At 36.4% G+C, this 22,161-nt stretch overlaps 1 protein-coding gene across 6 annotated transcripts in view; it reads left to right on the forward strand.

The window, feature by feature from the left end:
• The window catches only part of Cfap54 (cilia and flagella associated protein 54), a 248,380-nt gene that overhangs the window by 140,412 nt on the left and 85,807 nt on the right, over positions 1-22,161 (forward strand). For all 6 annotated transcript variants that reach the window (XM_069990518.1, XM_069990555.1, XM_069990527.1 and 3 more), the window contains 5 exons: positions 2,902-2,988; positions 8,591-8,713; positions 13,723-13,776; positions 17,832-18,039; positions 21,352-21,444. In XM_069990518.1, coding sequence (XP_069846619.1) covers positions 2,902-2,988; positions 8,591-8,713; positions 13,723-13,776; positions 17,832-18,039; positions 21,352-21,444 — 565 coding nt within the window. The remainder of the gene's footprint in view (positions 1-2,901; positions 2,989-8,590; positions 8,714-13,722; positions 13,777-17,831; positions 18,040-21,351; positions 21,445-22,161) is intronic.

The following is a 22,161-nucleotide window of genomic DNA, read 5'->3' on the forward strand; positions in this document are numbered from 1 at the left end:
CACTAATGTTAAACATAGGGATGTCATCATATATTTGAAACTTGTAGCTTTATGATTCAGTGCTTATCAAAACCCAAACTATGCTAGGTGCTGATGGCTCATACCTGTAATCATAGTTACTCAGAAGGCTGAGATCTGAGGATCTTGGTTTGAAACCAGCCTGGACAGAAATGTCTGTTAAACTCTTATCTTAAATTAACCAGACATGAAAGTATGGCCCAAATGGTAGAGTGCCAGTCTTGAGTGAAAAAGCCACGCAAGAGTGAGAGGCCCTGAGTCCAAGCCCCAGTATGGGCACACAAACAAACACACAGACAGACAGACAGACACACCAAACTATGAGGCTACTTATCTATCAAGATACACTTATCATTGTGTCTTATCTTTGTCAAGAGTACATCTAAGAGAATAGCAGATTTGAACTGTGAGATAAAAAGCAGTTATTTCTTAATGTCTCGGGAAATCCAAAAGCTGAAGTGTAACTCCTACATCCTTTGGGGAAAGAACTTACAGTTTCCATTATGAATTTGAAGTGGGCTGCATCTTAAGTAAATATTTTTTATCTTCAATATCATTGTATCTGCTTGCTTCCTTTTATGCCCTTTTATCTACCTTTTCCCCCATATTTACTTTTTTGGGGGGGAGGAGAGTGGTACCAGTGAACTCAAAGTCTCATACTTGCTAAACAGATATTCTGCTACTTAGGCCTCCAGCTTCTGCTCTTGGCTAGTTATTTTGGAGTTGAAGTCTCTCAGACTTTTCTGCCTTGGCTGGCTTCAAACCCTGATCTTATAGATTTGAGAGCCTGACACCCATTTACATTTACTTCTTGATATCAATTCTTTGTCCATATTTGGTCCTCTTCTCTACTTCTAAACTTCTATATTTATATCTTTTTAATGCAAAAGTTTTTACTTTTTTATTGTTATTATAAAGATAAGTCAGGTAAAGAGTACATTTCTTTTCAGATATCACCCCTTCTTTTGCTTTCTCCTAGTGTTTACAACTTTTTATATATGCTATACTTTGGCACATTTATCTTTTTAATTCAACTGTTTTTTATATTAAAAATAATTGTTGCTCTTGATATGCCTTGCTAAAGTATGAAAACATGTAGTAAAATGAAGAGGTTTCTGGGTGTGAGGCTTATGCCTATAATTCTAGATACTCAGGAGGCTGAGATCTGAGCATTACGCTTTAAAGACAGCCTGGACAGGAAAGTTTATGAGGCTCTTATCTCCAGTTAACCACCAAAAAGCCAAAAGTGGAGCTGTGGCTCAAGTGGCAGATCATTAGCCTTGAGCAAAAAGCTCAGAGACATTACCCACCCAAGTCCTGAGTGCAAGTCCCAGGACTGGCACCAAAAAAATGAAAAGGTTTATAAATACCTTTAACACTCGGCCAATTTGGCAGGCAATTATTTACTTAAAAAATAATAAAAATGGTGCTTTCCTCCTGTTACAGGGATTCTTTTCTAGATTGAGAAAATGATCCTCTTCCCTGGGTAACCCTTAGCTGCCAACTCATATTATATGTAATACATATACTACTCTAGAAAAGAAATGAGACTCTTTCCTCTAAATCTTAAGAAATTGATAATGTGAGGGATTTTCAAAGTAATTGGCATCAATAAAATACTGTGCTTTTATTTCTCACTAAAGAAAAGGAACTAAATTTCAAAGGTAATTGCTAAGTCTTAGTGTTTTGTGCTGAATTAATTGTGGAAAAAGGTTTTGTATTATGTTTATAGTGCGTAATTGTAGAAAAATAGATTGCATTAGGCTTAAAGTCATTTAAAACTAGTTATAATCTTTTTATAAACTTGTTCTGTTAGCATCTGGCTGGCCATTAGAAGTTCCCCAACTGAACTTGGAAGAAGGAAACAGTTTCTGTTTGTGTTACATTAACTTTCTTCAGATGAAGCCTAATGGTTAAGGAGATTCCTGTCAAATATAAAATTGGCTGTGTAACCATGAGATATAGTCTTTCTTGCCACACTGTGTCTTAATTAGGCAAGACACAGCTGCAAGTACAGATTTTCAAGTTGAAGTTGAGCACAAGACAGTTCTAAAATCCAGGCAAAACCGTCCCTTTTTTTTGAAGGATGGTGGCTAGGGCAGCTGAATTACCGATAATCGAGAACAATGAACAATTAAGTGCTAAGCAAGCACTCTACCACTTGATCATACATCACTCTCAGCCCTTAAAAAAAATCATTAGATTTTTTCATTAAAAACTTTGAGATAGGGTCTTACTAACTTTTCCTGGGCTGGCTTCAAACTCATGATCCTCCTGCCTCCATATCCTAAGTAGTTGGGAGTGTAGTCATTTACCACCAAGAGCTAGAGTTTTAATCAGTAGAACATATACTAAGGAAAGGCTGTGGCTTGTTAGAATTTGCTGTTTTTTTCAACAATGCTGAATATATAAAAGGCAAATTGCAGTGTTATTTTTTTGCCAGTAGATAGGTGTCTGAAAATATCTCACAGGTAATATTGAGACGAATAAGGAAGAGCAAGTTAGGGGACTTGAGTGTGAGAGTTCTTTGCTTTAAATTTTGCATTTGATATCTCCTTTGCTAGGATTTATCTATAGGCCTCACATATTTCTATTAATTTAATTTTTCAAGGATAATAACTGGATTTTTTTACTTGACTAGATATAAAACATAAGTTTGGGGAACTTAATGATATCTACTTGGAACTGTAAGTCTCTGACAGTTTCTTTTAAGTTCTGGTAAAATTATATTCTCACTTATATTAAGCAGTTCAACCTGCTAGCCTAGAAATCAATATTTTGTATCATACTTCCCACATTTAAAATTTGGATAGATTTGATTAGTGATGTTATTAACTGGATAAAGTATATTTGTAAACAAGGTTTATTTTATTCTGCTGGTAGATTCTGCCTCTCCTTGCCTTGTACCAGTATTTTGTTTCTGGAATCTGCCAAGACCTAGTCAGAAACCTAGAAGCACGAATCCTCAAGGTATGTTACAAACTTCTAACACATTTGATATTCTTTAGCTATTAAACACATTGTTATGTATTAATTTGATTTTAATACTCAATAAGCTAGTGGTAATGTGGTCATTACGTTAATATAAAGAAAGTGTATTCATCGTAATAAAGAATATGAAATAGCCAATTAGGAAGGTTTGGATCATGATGTGCTTGGTGTCAGTAGAGTTAGGAATAAGGACCAGCCAGCATTGGGTCACTTAGAAATCACCACTTCTGTGATACTGGCTCCTAGAAGTGACTTAGAGCTTTGGTGTCTAAGCATTGATTCCTAATACTTTCATGTATGACATGGTATAAAGAAAATTTCAATACACAGGCAATTAACAATAACAGACAATTCTGCTATCTAGGCATCAATTATCTGTGTCTTACATTCAATTCTCTATGTCTTAGACATCAATTCCCATGCTTTAAATTTATGTGCGAAGGCCTATGTAGAATCTGGGAACCTTGTTCCTTGGGTAACTTCAAACGTTAATGTCTGTCCCCACTTTCTTTTTCTTTTTAAAAATTGTTATTGTATAGGTGATATACAGAGAGGTTACAGTTACATAAGTCAGGTAGTGAGTACATTTTTTTTTTGAACAATGTCACTCTTTTCCCTGTTTTCTCCCAATATTTCCCTCTTGGTTCCCACTACCACAAGTTGTATAGTTCATTTTCAACATAGTGTCTAGTGAATGTCACTGCTGCATTTTGTTCTTCCTTTGTCCCACCATTTCTGAGTTCGCCCTTTATCCTTCCCCAAACAGATAAACTTACATACATGATAAAAGGTACAGAAAACAAAAACAGTGACAAAAGGAGAAAAAAAAAACAAAAGCAAAAATACAAAAAACCCATCATTTCCATTTCTTGGAGTTTGTTTTGATAAATGTAATCTTATAAGATCATATCTACGTAGCTCTTGAGCCTTTGTGATCCTTTTCTAAGAATATTCTCCTTTGTTCTCACTATATGAATGCCTAGAGTCTTATATAATTTATCATGTCCAGTGTACTTTTTATCATTTACCATTTATTGTGTTTAGTTATAGATTTATAGGCACATTCTAGTTACAGACATGCAACCTATGTTTGGTAATATTCTCTACTTTTCTTCCCCAAATCCCTCCTCTTTTCCAATGAGAGAAAATTGCATTACCTTCTGAACTGCTGTCTCCATTCAGACCCTTTGGGCCTAGGAAAACAGTCCATTGTATTTCAATTCTAAGAACTTCCTAAGCAGACTTATGAATATTTGTTATTGATCATGAAAAGTTCTTGATCACTTTCTTTAAGTTATTGACTCATGAATTCCTTGTTTTTGAATCTCAATGACCCTTTTCTTAAAATTTTATCTCTCATTCTCTCTTTTTCTCTTTCTCTCATCTCCCTTTCTCTTTCTCACTCTTTCTTAACAGTGCTCTCTGCATGACTGAAGAATTCTTGAGGCTAGGCCTGTATTTTATTTTAGAATTATTATTTTTTTTTTCGGTCATGGGCTTGAACTCTGCGCCTGAGCATTGTCCCTCAGCTCTTCAGCTAAAAGCTAGTTCTCTACCACTTGAGCCACAGCACCACTTCCGGTTTTCTGTTGGTTTATTGGATATAAAAGTTTCACGGCTTTTCCTGCCCAGTCTGACTTTGAATTGTGATCTTCATATCTTAGCATCCTGAGTAGTTAGTATTACAGAGGTAAGCCACTGCACCTGGCTTATGGCCTGTATTTTATTTATCTTTTAGTTTAGTAATAAATTCATCCAATTGATAGCAATTAATTATTAGATTGAACTTGAATTTGTAGACATTTATTAAGTGCCTATCTACTGTCTACAGTCTCCCTAATATGTAGTAGAACTCACTTAAAAGTACGTGGTAAACATTTATTGATTTAACTCTAAAACAACATTTACAGTGTAATGCCTACTTAAAAAGCACCACCTTAGTGAATTGAATTCTAGAACTGAAACTGCTGGTCCCTGATTATAAGAAAGTGAAAACTAGGAAAAAAGAACATATACACAAATCAGCACCATATATACTTGCAACTTGGTAGTTTGTGAATATATGTGATAGATACTGTTTGTGAATATATGTGATAGATATTATTTTTCAGGTGTTTGAAAGAAGGGAAACATGGCTTCAGGCTTAGTTTTCACTAAGCAGAAATGAATACAACTAACAGCAGGAGAGAGTAGAAAGGGAATATTTTTGGCAGGTGGTGGTCTGAAAGATACAGAGGTGAGAAAATATTGACTTGTTTAAAGGGCTAGAGTTCAAAGCAGGTAGGAATACCAGAGGGCCATGGTTTGGTGCATACCAAGACCCAACTTGAATTCCAAGTTTTGAAGAGACAGAATGTGGAGATTACACAAAGAGAGAGACAAGGAGATTGTGGAGCCAGAGTTGGATAGTGTATATTCTGGACTGTCATTAAGAGGTCAGAAGTGTGGGGGAAGTTATAATGACCATTAACAATTCATTATATACTAAGATCTACTGAAGGGATTTGAAACAAAAAATTTAGCTAGAAGTCTACTCTTTTATTGACTTGCATTTCTGCCTATTTTATATTGCTTTCACAGAGTACTCAGGATCAGATAATTTACAAAAAAGGAAGGTTATTTCTAACAGTGCTTCTAGCTAAGAGTTCTAAGATCAAGGGCTACATCTGGTGATGTGGCCAGCTGCATCATAACATGGCAGAAGCCATCTAGTGATGAGGGGGCAGGAGGCACAAATTCAGATCTGTTCCTTTTCTTAGAAAACCAGTAATGATATCTTACATTGATTACCTCTTAAGATAGATCTCCACCTCTGAATACAATCAACATATGAATTTATGAATTAAATTTTTAATTCTTCATTTTTTGGGAAAGCAATTCAAGCCTTAGAAGCTTTAGTACTTGGTATCATCTTCTGTCTGAAGGCCTGGTTTGGAGGGAGGATTAATTGTAGCATTTTGTTAGGAGAATGACATGATCAGAGCTGGAATCAGGTAACAGTGTGGACAGGGGAGTAGAATGAGATAGAAATGGGATTTCATTGGCATAGAACAACTAAAAAATCAGATTAGGGTTTTGACAGATACAATGTGCAAGGGCAATCAATAGGTCCACCATTCAGAGGGAGAAATGATAGCCTTAATGAGAAGAGTTTTCTTGACCTCTCTGAAGTAAACTGGGTTCAGTGAGTGAGAACAGAGAAAAGTCAGTTGGAAACAGTAAAGAATGATGTTTTCTAACAAACAACAGCAGTAGATCATGCTGTTAAGTTTCTGTGGTACAGGGAAAACTGTTAGACCTCTTGATGATTGACTACTCTGGCTTCACTTTAGACCTGCCAACCTCTTCACAGATTTATAATTCTCAACAAATCAAATGTGTAGAGGGACATTGATGGTTTGGAAAGTTTCTGAGTGGAAGGTTGATTTATGGCTAGTTCTTTTTGCCATCTGGCTTGTTTCTGTTCACAGGAGTTGGTCACTTCTGAAAATACCGTGCCCTTTATTAACACCATTGCTTCTCCAAATGGTCATATTGTTGGAATGAACTGAACTCAGAGACATCCTTGACAGTTAGGTGTAGTCTATGCTAGCACTATAACCATAAGGGAGTTAAAGAGATTTTCCTTGTAAGGGGCTACAAGGTAATGAACATCTGCAAACTGAGAATCCATCTATGTCCCTAAGGGCTGCTTTGAGACTGTACAGCATGGGGGAGGCTATACACAGGGGTCTTAGGCAAGATCTGCAGTGTGAGTCAGTAGACAAGCAACTTCCTCTTTTCCATTAAAAATGGTCTCCTGGCATCTTATGTTTTATTTTCATGTTATATTTATAGCCAATTTCCACTATCTTTCTTTATTTCTAATTTTGTATACTCTTGAGATACTACGCAAGTACTGAAAGGAAAACAAGAAAGTAAGGTGGATCGACATGCTGGGGATAAATTGATTTTTTTCCCCAAGTAGTGTGTGTGTGTGTGTGTGTGTGTGTGTGTGTGTGTGTGTGTATTTATGTGTGTTTGTCATTTTTTTTTTTTACTTCCTACATCCACAGTTATCCTCCTCTCTATTCCACAAAGTCACTAGATGTTTTCAGGCTAGGGTCTTTTTCAGTAAAAACTTTCTAATAGCTACTACTTCTCATTCTCTTTGGTTTCTTGTGGTTCTGGAAATCAAATACAGGGCCTTGCCCATGCTAGGCAAACAACTGTGTGGCACAGCTACATTCCTAGCCACTGAATTTTTTTTGAGCCCAGATCTCATTATGAGATCTCACTATGAAGGTTGGCCTTCAACATGGGTAGTGCAAGCTGGCTTCAAATTCAAGATCCTCCTGCTTCTGGCTGTGGAGTGCTGAGGTTATAGGTATGTATGACCACACCAGTACTACCAGCCCTTACTGTGATCTACTGGCTCTACCTGACCTCCTCTTGCTTCTATTCTGGCTACTTCCTAACCCTCCTCCCTGCCATTCCTGAGCTCTGGCCACATGATCTATGTACCCCGGGTCTCTGTAGCAGATTTTCACATGTCACTTTTTCTTAGATCATTCTAACTCTTCTCTGAAAGGGCTCCCTTTCCCAGAAGTCCTTCCTGACCTACTCTTTGGAGTAACATTTTGTTAATGAACCTTTTCATTTTGTGCATACCTTCATGTCTTACATTCAGTGAATATATATCCCAATGGAAAGTAACCTCTAAAAGACACTGGTACATCTGTGGTATTAAAAACCCCCAAACCCAAACCACTTTGAAAGAGTAAATGAATTTGACCAGAAAGCTTTCCTCCTATAATTTTCTGAATGATAATCCAGCTGGATTATATTAAAAGTAAGTCATGTTAAATGCGTAATCATCAGCTGACCAATATTAAATATATGTCTTTAAAACAGATAGTGCATATTAATTATGGATAAGAAAATTGATAGTAGATGTTATATATCTTGATAAATTGTAGAGTTAGTATATTGGTTTGTTTGACTTTCCTTAGAGAGTTTAAGACCATCAGGGGTGTTTGTGCTTTGTCTTTTTCTCCCTCCCTGCCTGCCTGCCTGCCTGCCTTCCTTCCTTCCTTCCTTCCTTCCTTCCTTCCTTTCTGCCTTCCTGCCTTCCTGCCTTCCTGCCTGCCTTCCTGCCTTCCTGCCTTCCTTCCTACCTTCCTTCCTTCTTCTCTAGAGATGAGAGTCTTACAAACTTTCTTGCCCTGGCTGGCTTCAAACCTCAGTCCTCAGATCTCAGCCTCCTGAGTAGCTAGAGTACATGTGTGAGCCACTAGAGCCTGGCTTCAATTAATTTTTAAAACTTTTCCACGGGTATTCCATTTTATTTGTTTGCCACTGATGAAGCAAGCAAGCAGCATCTGATAAATGACAGTCATTTTGAACAAGTTAAGCAAGTAACTGAGGTGCATATACAAATGCACTCATCTCCACTCACTGATACACTAGTAGATATTAACTCTTAATACATTGCCATCAGTAAGTAGACTTTTGGATCTTGGAAGTTTGATAAATATTTTCTAAAGTTCTTATTTATAAGTGAAACCAACTAACTTAAAATACGTCTCTTTTTTTCTTATAGATTGAAGTCCTTATAGATCTGGGCTTCTTTTCTGAAGCCTTTTATGAGCTTGCTCAGATTTTTTATGGAAAAAACATGCCTTGCTCAATACCTGCTGGTTTTAAAGCTACTGGAAAAATCAAGGTAACCTGCCATTTTATACAAAGTTATTCACTTTTATTTTTGAATGTTGCATTTCTAAAATCTAGGAAGCATTTCCACAAAAGTGATATTTATGTCTCCCCTCTGCAGCCAGGTTATACTAACTGCAGACTTTCAGAAAGTTTCATCTGTCTGGTAGAATGCAAAAGGTATAAGGGAAGGAGCAAGCTTCTGCAGTAGTAGTTTGAAATAAATTACAGGTCAGGAATGCTGCTTGTTGGTTTTTTCTTTTTCTTTTATTATGGCTGTCAAGGCTCTAGTCTTAGCATTTCTGGAAATGTTATTCATCAAAAATATCTTTTGTCGTATCTTATTTGAATCTCTTTGATTTATATGCCATATTCTGGAGTTGATTATTTTTCTTTTGAGGTGCTGAGATTGAACTCAGGGCCTTGTGCTTGCTTGCCAGTCATACCACTTGAGCCATTCCTCTAGTCCCGGATTTTAAAAATTATATAATTTACATCAAAGAGTTAATTTTTTGAGGTACTGAGGGTTGAACCTGGGACCTTGGTCATACTAAGCAACTTCTCTACAGCTGAGCTATACACTAGATCCCTTCAGACTTCTCATTTCCTTGAGGAAAGCATATTCTCCATTTTACCTAGTCTATTTTGGTTTTAGGAGACAGTTTTGCCTGGCATGCTTTATTTGTATTTGTAAACTGAATAATTGAAGCATCCTTGAAATGAATACTGGAGTTTATAGTGAAAGCATAAATTAAATGTCAGTGATTTATTATTTTCCTCTGCTTTGGTTTTTGTGATAATCTGGGAATGCCCAAGTGACCTTGTCTTGGGCAGATGCTTGGACCATATGAGCTAGATGTAAACAAGATGTGGGAGTACTATGCTACTTACTGTAAAGACAGGATGTATAAAGATGAGACTGATAGACACTATACAGGCTTGTTGCTTTCAAATTTAGAGTACCTAAAAGGAACCTGGGAAATGAGCTTTAAATCTTAAAAATCACTTGTATTAGCTGACATTACATTTTCCTATCATGTTCATTGCTATTTCTAAGATGAACACCCTTGTAATTCCATATATCTGGTATAGCATTATAATCTATTATAGTAGAGGCTGGGATGTCACTCAGTGGTTAAGCAACTGCTTAACATACGATTCAACCCTAGATTCAATCCCCAGCACCACACACAAAACAGTTGTAGTAGGAAAATGTGAAATTGTCTACAGAACATCCTGAGGATCACTCAGTAGACAATAAGAATATATGTGTGAGTATATACTTGTATGGATGTATCTATGCCTATAGACTGATAAAAGTGTATCTGTATATTAGATACAGGATATGTGATGTGAATGAGGATGGAGCACCACATGTGGTATGTCAAGGATGCTTTAACTATTTAGTTTACAAATTAAGCAAGCCAAGTCTGTCTGTGAATCTCTCTATCTATTTACCTTCCTATCAAGAAATAAGTCAGTTGATAATTTTATCTACTTGCTGTGGTGTTAACTAATTCCTCTTCTAACCTGGGTCCAGTTAGTAGCATTTCTTGCTTGAATGCTAGTTCAAGTCTTTTCCTATTATAAATGGTTGATGTTTTGTTACTAAATTCTATTTTAATCAATTGACCCTGAATACAGGCATTATTCCACACATGAGACCAAAGCAGTGAAAACAAACAAAAATAAACAATGGAGCTATTGTTCTTTGGGATCTTACAGTCTAGTAAGAGGCCAGAATAAAAGCATACTTGGCACATAAATCTGTGTTGAGGGGTGATGAGCTATGAAGGGTTGTGCAGCAGAGTTGAGGGGAAGGAGAGTAAACAGGGCAGTCAGTTGCTGTTGTTTTGAAGGTGATTCTTCTTTTTACTCCTCCTTTTCTTCCCCCCCCTCCTCTTTAGGTGATACTGGAGTTTGAACTCAGGGCCTTACACCGACCTAAGATGCTTTACTATTTGAACCATGCCCTCATTCCTTTTTGCTTGATTTTTCACAGAGTGTCAACCTTTTTACCAGGGCCAATATTCCTATGTCCCAATTGTTTGTTGAGATAATCTCTTTCCCCTGAGCTAGCTTCAAGCTGCAGTCCTCCTATTTCTACCCAGTGAGTAGTTGGAGATACAGTTATGACCCATCATGCCTGGATTTGGAAGCCTTCCCAAATAAATTCAGATGCTCCACCTCCAAAATAACTAGCAAAAAGCAGAGGAAGAAGCATGGCTCAAATGGTAGAATACCAGTCTACTAAATGCAAAGCCCTGAGTTCAAACTCCATATTGCCCCCAATCCAAAACCCACAAAACAAACAAACAAATGAAAAAACAACAGCAGAAAACAACGGTCGTGTCCTCATTATTGCTGCGTGGAGAATAAACTAGGGATGGAGATATAAACAGGGAGATCAATTAGAATGCTGTTAAAAATAATCTGGAATCTGAGGCATCATCATAATGGTCAGGATAGTAGTGTGGGAGGGTGAGAAGTGGCCCAGTTTAGGGGAATATTATGAAACAAGGGCTATCAGGCTTAGATATGGGATGTAAGAGAAGTTAAGGACAACTACAGTGTTCAACCTGAGCAACTAGGAGGAAAAAAACATTTTCATCAACTGAGAAGGGAATATTGCTCTGGGCAGGAATTGAGATAGCAGACAGCCAAGTGGAGGCAAAGAATATATTGTCTAGAATTCAGTGCAAAGGTTGGTGTTGCGGGTCTAAATCTGGGGCATCATTAAAGAGATTTAAAAATCATAGGACTTGCTGGGTGCCAGTGACTCATGCCTGTAATACTAATTATGTAGGAAGGCGAGTTCCAGAGGATCACAATTTGAAGCCAGGCTAGGCAGAGAAGCCAACCAAAAGCAGGGCTTGGAGCCATGGCTATGGTGGTAGAACACCAGTTGAAGCAAATTGAGCAAATGCAAGGCCCTGAGTTCAAACCCTGGTACTGCCAAAAGAAAATCATAAGACTGAATGAAATTGCTGGGATCTGAGGTAGACAGAGAAAAGCATGAGTTAGAGAACCTTAGGGTTATCATCCCCATTTAGAGTCCAGGAAGAGAAGAAAGAGAAGCCAGTTGTGTAGAATGAGACGCAAGAGCCTTTGCAACAGCCCTTCCTTCACGAAAACAACAAAAAGTGTGAAAGTCTTTTTACATATAAATTCTAAATTTCATTTTTATTCACTAGTTCTCATAAGATAAATGTGTGGGCAAATTATCTCCCAGTGGATTCTAACTTTAAGTATTATATTCTCAAAGTTAATTTGTGGCTTTCCAGCTTCAGTTGGGACTTAACAAAGTGTAATTAAAGAGGAAATGCTTTTAGGGTTTATAATTAAAATAGGTGCCAATGTTATTAGGCTGCAGGCCAGTTATTTAAAGAAGGGATTAATGAATTAAGTTTACTTGTGCAGGAAGTAGCTGACAAAGTCTTACAGATTACTATTGGACTTTTCATACTGCTTTAAAAATTCTGTATTTTAACATTGTGTTCACATTAAGATCCTGTTCTTATCACAAAATCTAAAGTCTCATATCAGTTCTTTTCAGTTAATGGTACTGAAGGTGTCTACCCTTCCCCCAAGTTTAGATACTAACTTTTCAATATATTATTGGCAGTAAAGAGTAGCTTCTAAAAAGGAATTTTATAAACTTCTTAATATTTTCTTCCAATAAAATGTATACTCAAAAACAGATACTAAGACAAAGATTTAGAAGGAAGCAGTATGTCTAGGAGACAATTTCAGAAAGTAGAGTGAGTGGGATGTTATATAGGAAAGGGAGGAGATCTAACCAAGAGAGAGCTAATGGGGAGGTCTCTGCAGTGGGCAGTTAGGGAACTGTGCTGGATTCTAGATGTGTACCATCATGCTATCAATGACTTTTTTTGCCTTAGCTGGCCTGTAACCATAATCCCCATGTATCTACCTCCTCAGAAGCAGGGATTACCATCATGAGCTACCATACCTTATCCTTGGCAAATATTTTTTTTCAAGTGATGATATTTGTGTTAAAAGTGGACTCATCCTAGTATTGTCATATAGTGTGAGTGTGAGTGTAAATTGAACCATACCTTTTTGGTTTTCTCAATATTTTCTTATCTTTTGTTCCAGAAATCCTGCTTCTAGGAATCTTAGCTAAAGCAATGATCAGAATCACTGGATAGAATAGTACCTGCTCACTAGATGAGGTTTACCAATGACTTCATAGTATAGGAAGAAAAGGATAGATATTTGGTGAAAATGGAATATAAATCTACATATGAAGTTTCAAGGCACATAAAAATAATTGGGTTAAATGGTGATCTCATTGTACATCTATTTACTAAAATCTACACATAAATTTACAAAGTACATAAAAATTAATTGGACTGAATTGCAACTACTTTATATAGCTATTTAAAGATAATTTTTTTCCTGCCAGTCCTGGAACTTAAATTGCTCCTGAGTTACTTTGCCCAAAGCTAGCACTCTACCACTTGACCCACACTTTCACTTCTGACTTTTTGGTGTTTAATTGGAGATAAGAGTCTCATAGACTTTCCTCCCTGGGCTGTATCTTAGATTCCTGAGTAGCTAAGATTAAAGACATGAGCTACTGACACCAAGCTACAGATATATTTTTTAAATAGTAATTGGTAGGAAAGTCAGGAATAGTGTATTACTTCTATAATCCCAGTTCCTTGGGAGGCTGAGGCCTGTGGATCATGAACTGGAGGTAAGCCCAGGCAAAGATGTTGAGTAGAAAAAAGAAACAAAGAACTGCTGTTATTACTAAAGTGGCAGTATGATTGCCAAGCATGCTTAAAGCATTGGGCTCAAGTACTAGTACTAGCAAACAGACCAATTTTGAGCACATAACCAAATTGCTTTGTGTTTATTTAGTTTTTTCTTTATGTAAGTTATTGTGGCTAGAGTGTGTATTACTTTCACTTTTTTATGTAATAAAATGATACTTACATGGTTTCATTGAAAAGAATACTCAAATACTAATTCCTATATTTTGTATTTCTTCAGCTATTTCAGTCATTTGACTCAGGAAAACCTCTTAACAGTAAAGAGAATATGCAGGTAAGAAGAACAATATTTTATAAACATTGGCTATTTAGTGTGGATTATACTTGAGTCATTTCAGTCTTCTTGAGAGGTACAATATTAGGTTAGAAAGCCTGCTGTGTAATGTGTTTTCCAAAATATTTCTAATAATGGAGGTTTTAATTCCCCCAATTCTGAGTTTAGAGTTAAGATTGGATCGAATTGGTTTGGTTTTTAGGCCAGAAAAATAGCTGGGAGTGCTCATGTCTACTTACAGAGATGTATTTTATTGCCCAGCCAGCCATGCCAGTTATCTCTCAGACATTTAAGGTCTTATTTCCATTTTCTAGAAAGTGGCATTTGACTCCAATTGTACATTTTGCAATAGCCACATGTCACTGCAGCTGTCACTCTCACCCTCCTTGCTCTTCCTAGACCATGCGCTAATGTTCTGAATGCTTTAACTTGCCATTTTCATAAGTAACTCCTTTGACATCCCCCATCCTTTTTGCGAAAAGATAATGAGAATCTAAAATATACCTGCATCCTGTCAATAATTGAGTGACTAGAACTTGAACATTTGATGTCATAGGAACATTGAAATATTTTAAAATAGTCAGTTAAAGCAATCTTAGGGTTCTGCCTCTGCCCTCCTGCCACCAGAAAATGGTGGAAGAGTTAAAGCACATGCTTTGTTCCAGGAATCATGATGGAGAAAGCACCCACACAACTCAAAAACAGCTAATGCAGAAAGACAAATACACTTATATTTTATGTTTTTTTTTTCCTTTTTGGTGGTAATGGGATTTAAACTCAGGTCCTTATATTTGCTAAGCAGGTGCTCTACTCTTTGAACCATGCCCTTCTGGCCTTCCTTCTTTTTTGCTTCAGTTATTTTCTGGACAAGGTCTCTTGTTTTTTGCTTAAGGTTAGCCTCCTGCATAGCAGGAATTACAGGTGTGTACTTTGTTTTTTTGAATGATAAGAAGCAGTGCTTTGTTTAAAGTAGAGTACATATTTTAATAAGTAACTTAAGAGACAAGTCCTCAAAATTGTTTTAATTTTGCTTTCCATAATTTTGATAAGGAATTTATCCACCTTTTATTAAATGTGATTTTATTACTTTTCTATTATTGTGAATTTTATTTCACAAAGTTCACTTTTAATTATGCTTTATATGATTCAGTATTTTAATTTATAAGCAAGTTGCCTAAAATGAAAGAACGATATTAAGAAGATATAAATACATATTCATATTGTATTTTAGTACTCCAGGACCTTGGGAGATTGAAGAATATTTATTTATTTCGAGTCATAAATGTCAGGCCATCCTAAATGCTCCTTAAGGAGCAGTTTTTGGTATAAAAAGAATGTCTATCTGATCATTTGCTTTTATATAATAAGAGACTGACAGCATAATGGAAACCTGATCTATTCGTTAATTAATTAAAACAGTACTGTTGGCCCACTTAAGACTCTTCAGATTACACTTTGTATTTTCGACATAGAGGGAGAGAGAAGAGTGTTAAATAGCATTACTAATTAATCTTCCTTTGATCCTCAAGTGTTTGTGTGTAATTGTCAAGGCTCATTAAATCACTGTTTGCTGCAGAGGAAAAGAGAACTGTCCTCTCTGATCACCCTCTCTCAGTCTGCAGTTTCTTCTCTGGATAGGGTGAGCCAGCCATGTTCCCAGTGGGGATTGTGTGACAGCATGTCAGGCCCAGTGGCTCCTCCACACCTGGCTCTGTGATGTGCATTGATTCTGAGATCTTACAAGAAGAAAGATAATAAACAAGTCACAGGTCTCAGCACTGCCATCATTGCTTCGAATTCTCCCAAACAGTGCAATTTTTTGTTTACTTAAGGTGAATAGTTTCCCTCATTGTAGAAGAGACAGCCCCACTATTGACTTTTAATGTTACTTCAGAAACTATGAAGAACCTGCAATCTATACTACAGATGAACTCCAAGTCCACATGGAGGTTATATTTTAGTGGGTAAGACTAGCAATTAACATGAAATATAAGTAAATATTATAAAGAATAAAGTATATTGTATATATACAATATAAAGTATATTGTATATGAGGAGAAAAACCATGATATAGGAGAAAATAGACCGAGGCATGTGTGAAACAGATTGATAGTATAAGATAGGGTAGGGATTATAATTCTAAATGTGATAATCAAGTTAATCTTTCTCTAAAGGCAAATATAATCTGGAGAAAGAATAATGTAGAGGGAGGGAATAGCAAGTTCAAAGATCCTGAAGCAGAATTACCTAGCAGTAGTGAATGATATCTGTAGACTCCTGTGAAAGGTAGAACAGCAGCAGGAGGAAAGGTCAGAGGTCAAATTGAGGAGGATCTTCCAGGGTCATTGTTATTTAGGCTTTTACCCTTGCAAAATAGAGTACCAACAGGAGCTTTATGTGAAAGTATGTTCCTATCTATTTATATCTTAAAGATACTACTTTAGTAAATCTGTTGAATCAATTGTGCACCAGGTAGAATTCTTCTGCTCCTCAATCAAACATACCAATCAGTCAATATTATAAACAGTTTTCCAGCTATCATGAAGTTTAGTGTGTGTGTGTATGTGTGTGTTTAAGATTATAGTTTTGGAAATGTTGAGTTTGAGGTATCTTTAAGACATCCAAGTGAGAATTGAGTCAGAAATTGCTTCTGTGAGTCTTGAGTTCAGAGAAGAGATTGGAGCTAATGTGAAAGCTGTGTGATTTTTCTAGCCTTTGGAGAAAATGAAAAGAAAAACCTAAGGATGATCTTCTTAAACAGGGACTGAGGAGAAAACGAGGAAAGGGTCCTAGGACATTCCAGCTTTAAGAAATACAAAAGAGAAGGAGCCAGCAAAGATCATGGAAAAGAAATGACTAATAAGACAACTTATGAAGCCTTATGAAGGCTTAGGAAGTGTAGTGGCCTGAAAGCCAAAGAAAGAAAACATCTTCAGAAGGAAAGGGGATCAGTAGTATAAAATTGGACATCATAATTTACTGTGCTTCCAGCATGACTTTTGATAATATATGCATGTATTTGCTTGTAAAGATGGTATGGTGGGAGGGAGGGGGAAGGAAGGGATAGTGGGAGAAAAACAAAGGATGGGGTAACAATGCCCAACAAGAAATGAAATCATTACCTTACTGATATAACTGTAATCTATCTATACATCATCTTTACAAGAAAATAGAATTTAAAAAAGATAAAAAGATGTTACATTAGAGGTAGCATGGTATATGAGAGCATAGAATTGAACTTTGGATTTAGTCCAGTGGAGTCATTCAAACCAAAGGGTTTGAATATAGGAATTGTGAATGGATTTAAAAGCAAATAACATGCCGGGGGTACAGCTTAGTGGTAGAGTGTAGCATGTTCGGGTTATCTCCAGCGCTGGGAAAAGAAAAACACAAAGGAGATTAGAATATTGACAGAGCTCTAATAGAATGACTAAGTACTGACAGAAAAGGAGGAACATGTGTGTAGAGGAGAGAACAATTGGGCTGGTCAGTGGGGACAGAACTGATGGCCTAGGCAGCATGACCATCTTTGAGCAGCAGAAAGGAAGGTGGAAATGGGGGCAGATAAATGCTTAGGGAGGTGAAGAAAATAGAACATTGGAATCTACAACGTTCTGCTTTACTGACCCCTCGTTTGTTTTTTGTTTTTTGTTTGTTTGTTTTTTTTTTTTTGGTTAAGTAGAGAAAGCAAAGGTTGTTAGCTGTGAAGCAGAGAAGGAAGGAAGGATTCAAATGTAAAGGAGAGAAGGCTAGGAAATGATTGTTTAGAAAGGAGAGTGAATAAAATGGGAAAATACAGGATGATGACCATGAAGTGCTTGCATGGTTCTGTGGTTTTATCCATTTCTAGTTGCGAAGCGTGGATGTTGTGAATTTATTTCCCTCCAGTTGAGCTGGGATGGTTCTACCTTCTACATATCTCTAGAAACTCCTGCCATTTATGCAACTTGAATTCCTTAAGTTGACACCAAATGAGGAATACAAAAGGGGAATGGAGCTAATAGTACCTGAAAAATATTTTACTAATTTGCTTTATTTTCCTTTTTTATTTTTAGGCACTTGATGAATTAATGAGTAAAGGGCAGCCCTGGACTCTTACTACCCTGGGCCAACAACATCTCTTAAATAAATTTTATTTTGTAAAGGCATACTTTTTTATAAGTTTAGCTGCAACCATTAATTGTATCCCTGATTATTCATTTAAACAACTCAGTCGTGGAGTTATTACTGAGAAAAACAAAGCAAGTGCTCCAATCACAAAAGGTATTTGTTTTGTTTATATTGTTGTTTGTTTCTAAGGTCTTTAAAATTTGATATATTTTAATTGCACAAAATAATGGGGTGTACAATTATGGATTTCATTATATTTTCATACATGCATAAAATATACATTGACCATGTCCATACCCGAACATCTTCTTTTATCTCTGTTCTACTCCTGATAATCCCTCCTTCCCCCAATATTTCTCTTTCTACTTTTATGTCTTAAAAAATATAACATAAACTCTGTATATGCGAGAAAATGTGCAATACTTGTTTGAACAGTGCCATGATAAACATGAGTGTGCAGCTACTGTATTCTATATTGACTTAGGTTCTTTTGAGTATATACATAGCAGTATAGCAGTATAGCAAGAGCATATAAGAGTTCTAGTTTTACTATTTTTTTTAAAGAACCTGATTTCCACAGTGGCTGCACTAATTTGCATTCCCAGCCACAGTGTATGAAGGTTCCTTTCACACCATATCCTCTCCAGTACTTGTTACTTGTTTTCTTGATGATGGTCATATTGACTGGAATGAGATAGAATCTTAGAGTAGCTTTAATTATATTTTCTTTATGGCTAAGGGTTTTGAACATTTCATGTATTTAATAGACATTTGTTTCTTCTTTTAAGAACTTGATTAGAAGAAGTAGTTTTTTTGAAGTTGTATATTCTTTTTTTTTTTTTTTTTTTTTTTGGGTCCAGTCATTGGGCCTGAACTCTGGGCCTGGGCGCTGTCCCTCAGCTCTTCAGCTCAAGGCTAGCACTCTACCACTTGAGCCACAGCACCACTTCCGGCTTTTTTCTTTTTGCTTATGTGGTGCTGAGAAGTGGAACCCAGGGCCTCATGCATGCAAGGCAAGCACGCTACCACTGAGAAGGTGTTCCCAGCCCCTGAGGTTGTATATTCTAAACCATATTATGGGTATTAATCTCCTGTCAGATGAATATGTAGCAAAGATTTGTATCCCATTATGTAGGCTATCCCTTCACTCTGTAATTGTTTCCTTTGGTTTGCAGAAACAATTTGATGTAATCCCATTTGTCAGTTTTTGCTATTATTTCCTGGGCTATTGAAGTAGTATTCAGAAAGTTGCTGACTATACCTGTCTCTTTAGGTGTTTCCCTTGTTTATTGCTAGTAGTTTTATAGTTTCAGGTATTACATTAAGGATTTTGATCCTCTTGAAATGATTTAGGTAAATGAGATCTAGGGATCTAGTTAGGGATCAAGTTAGAGATCTAGTTTCAGTCTTATACAAATGGGTAGCTAGTTTTCCTAGAACAGCTTGTTAAAGAGGCTTTTTTTCCCCTCCAGTGTATGTCTTTGGTATTTTTATGGAGAATCAGCTGATTGAAGTATAAATTTCTTTCTGAATCCTCTATTTTAGTATAACGTTGTGAATGTCATTGATATCTATTGTATTATTTCCTTTCTTATCTCTACTTTTATTCATCATTATATTTTTCTCTTTTGATTAGTTTAGGTAAGATTTTAAAATTTTTTTTCAAAATCAACTCTGTTTCATTTTTTTCCAGTTATTTTTTAGGCTATTTCATTGATATATGTTCTGATCTTTGTTTTTTCTTTTTCATCTACTGATTTTGAGCTTGGTTATTCTTGTTTTTCTGAAACCTTGAGATACTCATTAGATTGTTTTTTGAGATCTCTCTAATTTTTAATGGGGGCTCTCATGATTATATAAAATTCCTCACCTAGCTTCAGTTCCTAGTATTTTTTTTTAAAACTGTGTCTAGTCTAACTGAGGCTTTTTTAACCTTGTTTGACCGATCGTTTTTCATTTCAAACATTTCCATTTATCCTCCCTAAAATTTAAATTTTCTAGATGATTTCCTCACCAATGTTGCTGTTTTTCACATTTGTTTATCTAAATCTTTGTTGAGGTCATTGATCACTTTTAGAACTAGACTTTTGATTCTTCTCTTTAAAACAAACATTTCGCCATGCTGGTGCCTCACGCCTGTAATCCTAGCTACTCAAGAGGCTGAGGTCTGAGGATCTCGGTTCAAAGCCAGCCCAGGCAGGAAAGGCTGTGAGACTCTTATCTCCAATAAAACACTCAGAAAACTGGAAGTGGTTTTGTAGCTCAAGTGGTAGAGTGCTAGCCTTGAGCTGAAGAGCTGAGGGACAGCGCCCAGGCCCAGAGTTCAAGCCCCGTGACTGACAAACAAACAAAAAACATTTTCAACACTTCGATGTCTATGGATTCTGATAAGGAATAATTGTAAGCTTTTGGAGTTGTCATATTGCCTTTCTTTTCCCATTTCTTATGCTTGTATGTTGCTGTATATACATCTATTGGAATGAATATTTTTTGTTTCTCCCCTTTTAAAAATTTTATTTATGGGTTTATTCCTAGTAGCCTTCTCATGGAGTTAGTGATTTTTTACAACTGCTTACAGGAGAGAAAGCAGATAGAAATAACAAAGACAACAATTAAAAAACAAACAGGATATTTTAAATGTAGTAAAACTCAATTGGTAACGTCAACTGCACACCAAATAAGCTTTGAAATGAAAAGAATAGAATACTTATAGGATAAACTAATGAGTTTAGAGATTATTAAAGCTAAAAGTATTAATAGTTAAGTAGTGAAAAGAAAAGGGATAGGTAAAAGAAAAGAGGAAGAAGCAGCAATATCAGTAAAGAAAATTATATGAGATGAAGACATAAGAAATAATAGTGAGGAAAGGCTCTATGCTAGTGGTTTATGCCTGTAATCCTAGCTACTTGGGAGGCAGAGATCAGGATGACTGTGGTTCAACGCCAGCCCAGACAAGAAGTATACTAAACACCATCTCAACAGAAAGGGATGCCTATTATTCCAGTGACAGTGAGAAGCATAAATAGGTGGATTGTAGTCCAGGCTCTTGGGCAAAAATGAGACTCTATCTTAAAAACAGGGAGAGAAAAATAGGCTGGAGGAATGACTGAAGTGATAGAGTACCTACCTAGCAAATCCACAGCCCTGGCCTAAACCCCTAGTACCACCATATATAAATACATATACACACATGCATACATATATGTATATATACCCCCACACATACATATATACATACATACATACATACATACATACATACATACATGCATACATGTATTACCTTCTAGAAGAAGATGGATATTCCCCTTCCAAACTTGTCTTATACTTTGTATTTACTTTATGTGCAGGGCGGGGGGGGTCACAGATGCTTTTCTGTCTGGAGCCAAACAAGTTAGAGCAGAAAGGGCTGTCTGTAGGATGAGCATTGTCCTCTCCTCACTGCTGTGTTAAATTCTTACGCAGGAGCTGCTTCAAACTGCTTCCACCAGCTGAACATGAATCTTTCTGGCTCCCTGGATATTTACAAAGCAGCCAAACGAAAGCATTCTCTGACAGGTAAGTCACAGGGCTCTCACAGATCCTGTTCCATGATCTCATATGCTGTGTCCTGGCATTCCTTACTCTTATTCACACATAATGTTTCTTTCCTCTTACCACAGTTAAGGCTAGAGCTTTCTTCTGCAATGCTGCTCATGCTCAGAGTTTCCACCCAAGTAGATCTGTGCCCATGAATCTGATCCAAGCAATCACCACTCCTAGAATTCTTCCCCTTCCTTACTATATTTTAGAAGTCTGTATTAGGGACCATTATTTATTCTATAGATCTAAAGTTCAATATTGATGAATTTCACCTACTATTTACTGTTGTCCTGCCTTAGTTTTCCATGTCACTTCATCCTATAACCATACCCTAGCTATTTACTTTCAGATTTATGATCACAGAAAAGAACCCTGTGTGTCTAAACCACCAAGTTCCCCCTGCCTTCTTAGTACTTTTAATCTTTTTTCCCTTAATAAATGACTAGCTTATTAATAATTGATTAACTATATTATCTTATTTCTCTCTGTCAATGTCTCTCTGGTTCTGTCTCTGTTGTTAATTGTTTGCTCTCTCTTCTTATATATTCTTAACTTTATATTATGCACATATTACACACTTGTAGGTCTACCCATATGCATATCCATCATATACATATCTATAATCATACATGTATCTATATGGATATAGTCAATAGGATTTGTCATTTTTTATAGAGCAGTTTATATTTCTGC

The sequence above is a fragment of the Dipodomys merriami genome, unplaced genomic scaffold (genome assembly GCF_024711535.1).
Source record: "Dipodomys merriami isolate MVZ:Mamm:240054 unplaced genomic scaffold, mDipMer1.0.p SCAF_10, whole genome shotgun sequence".
NCBI lineage: Eukaryota > Metazoa > Chordata > Mammalia > Rodentia > Heteromyidae > Dipodomys > Dipodomys merriami.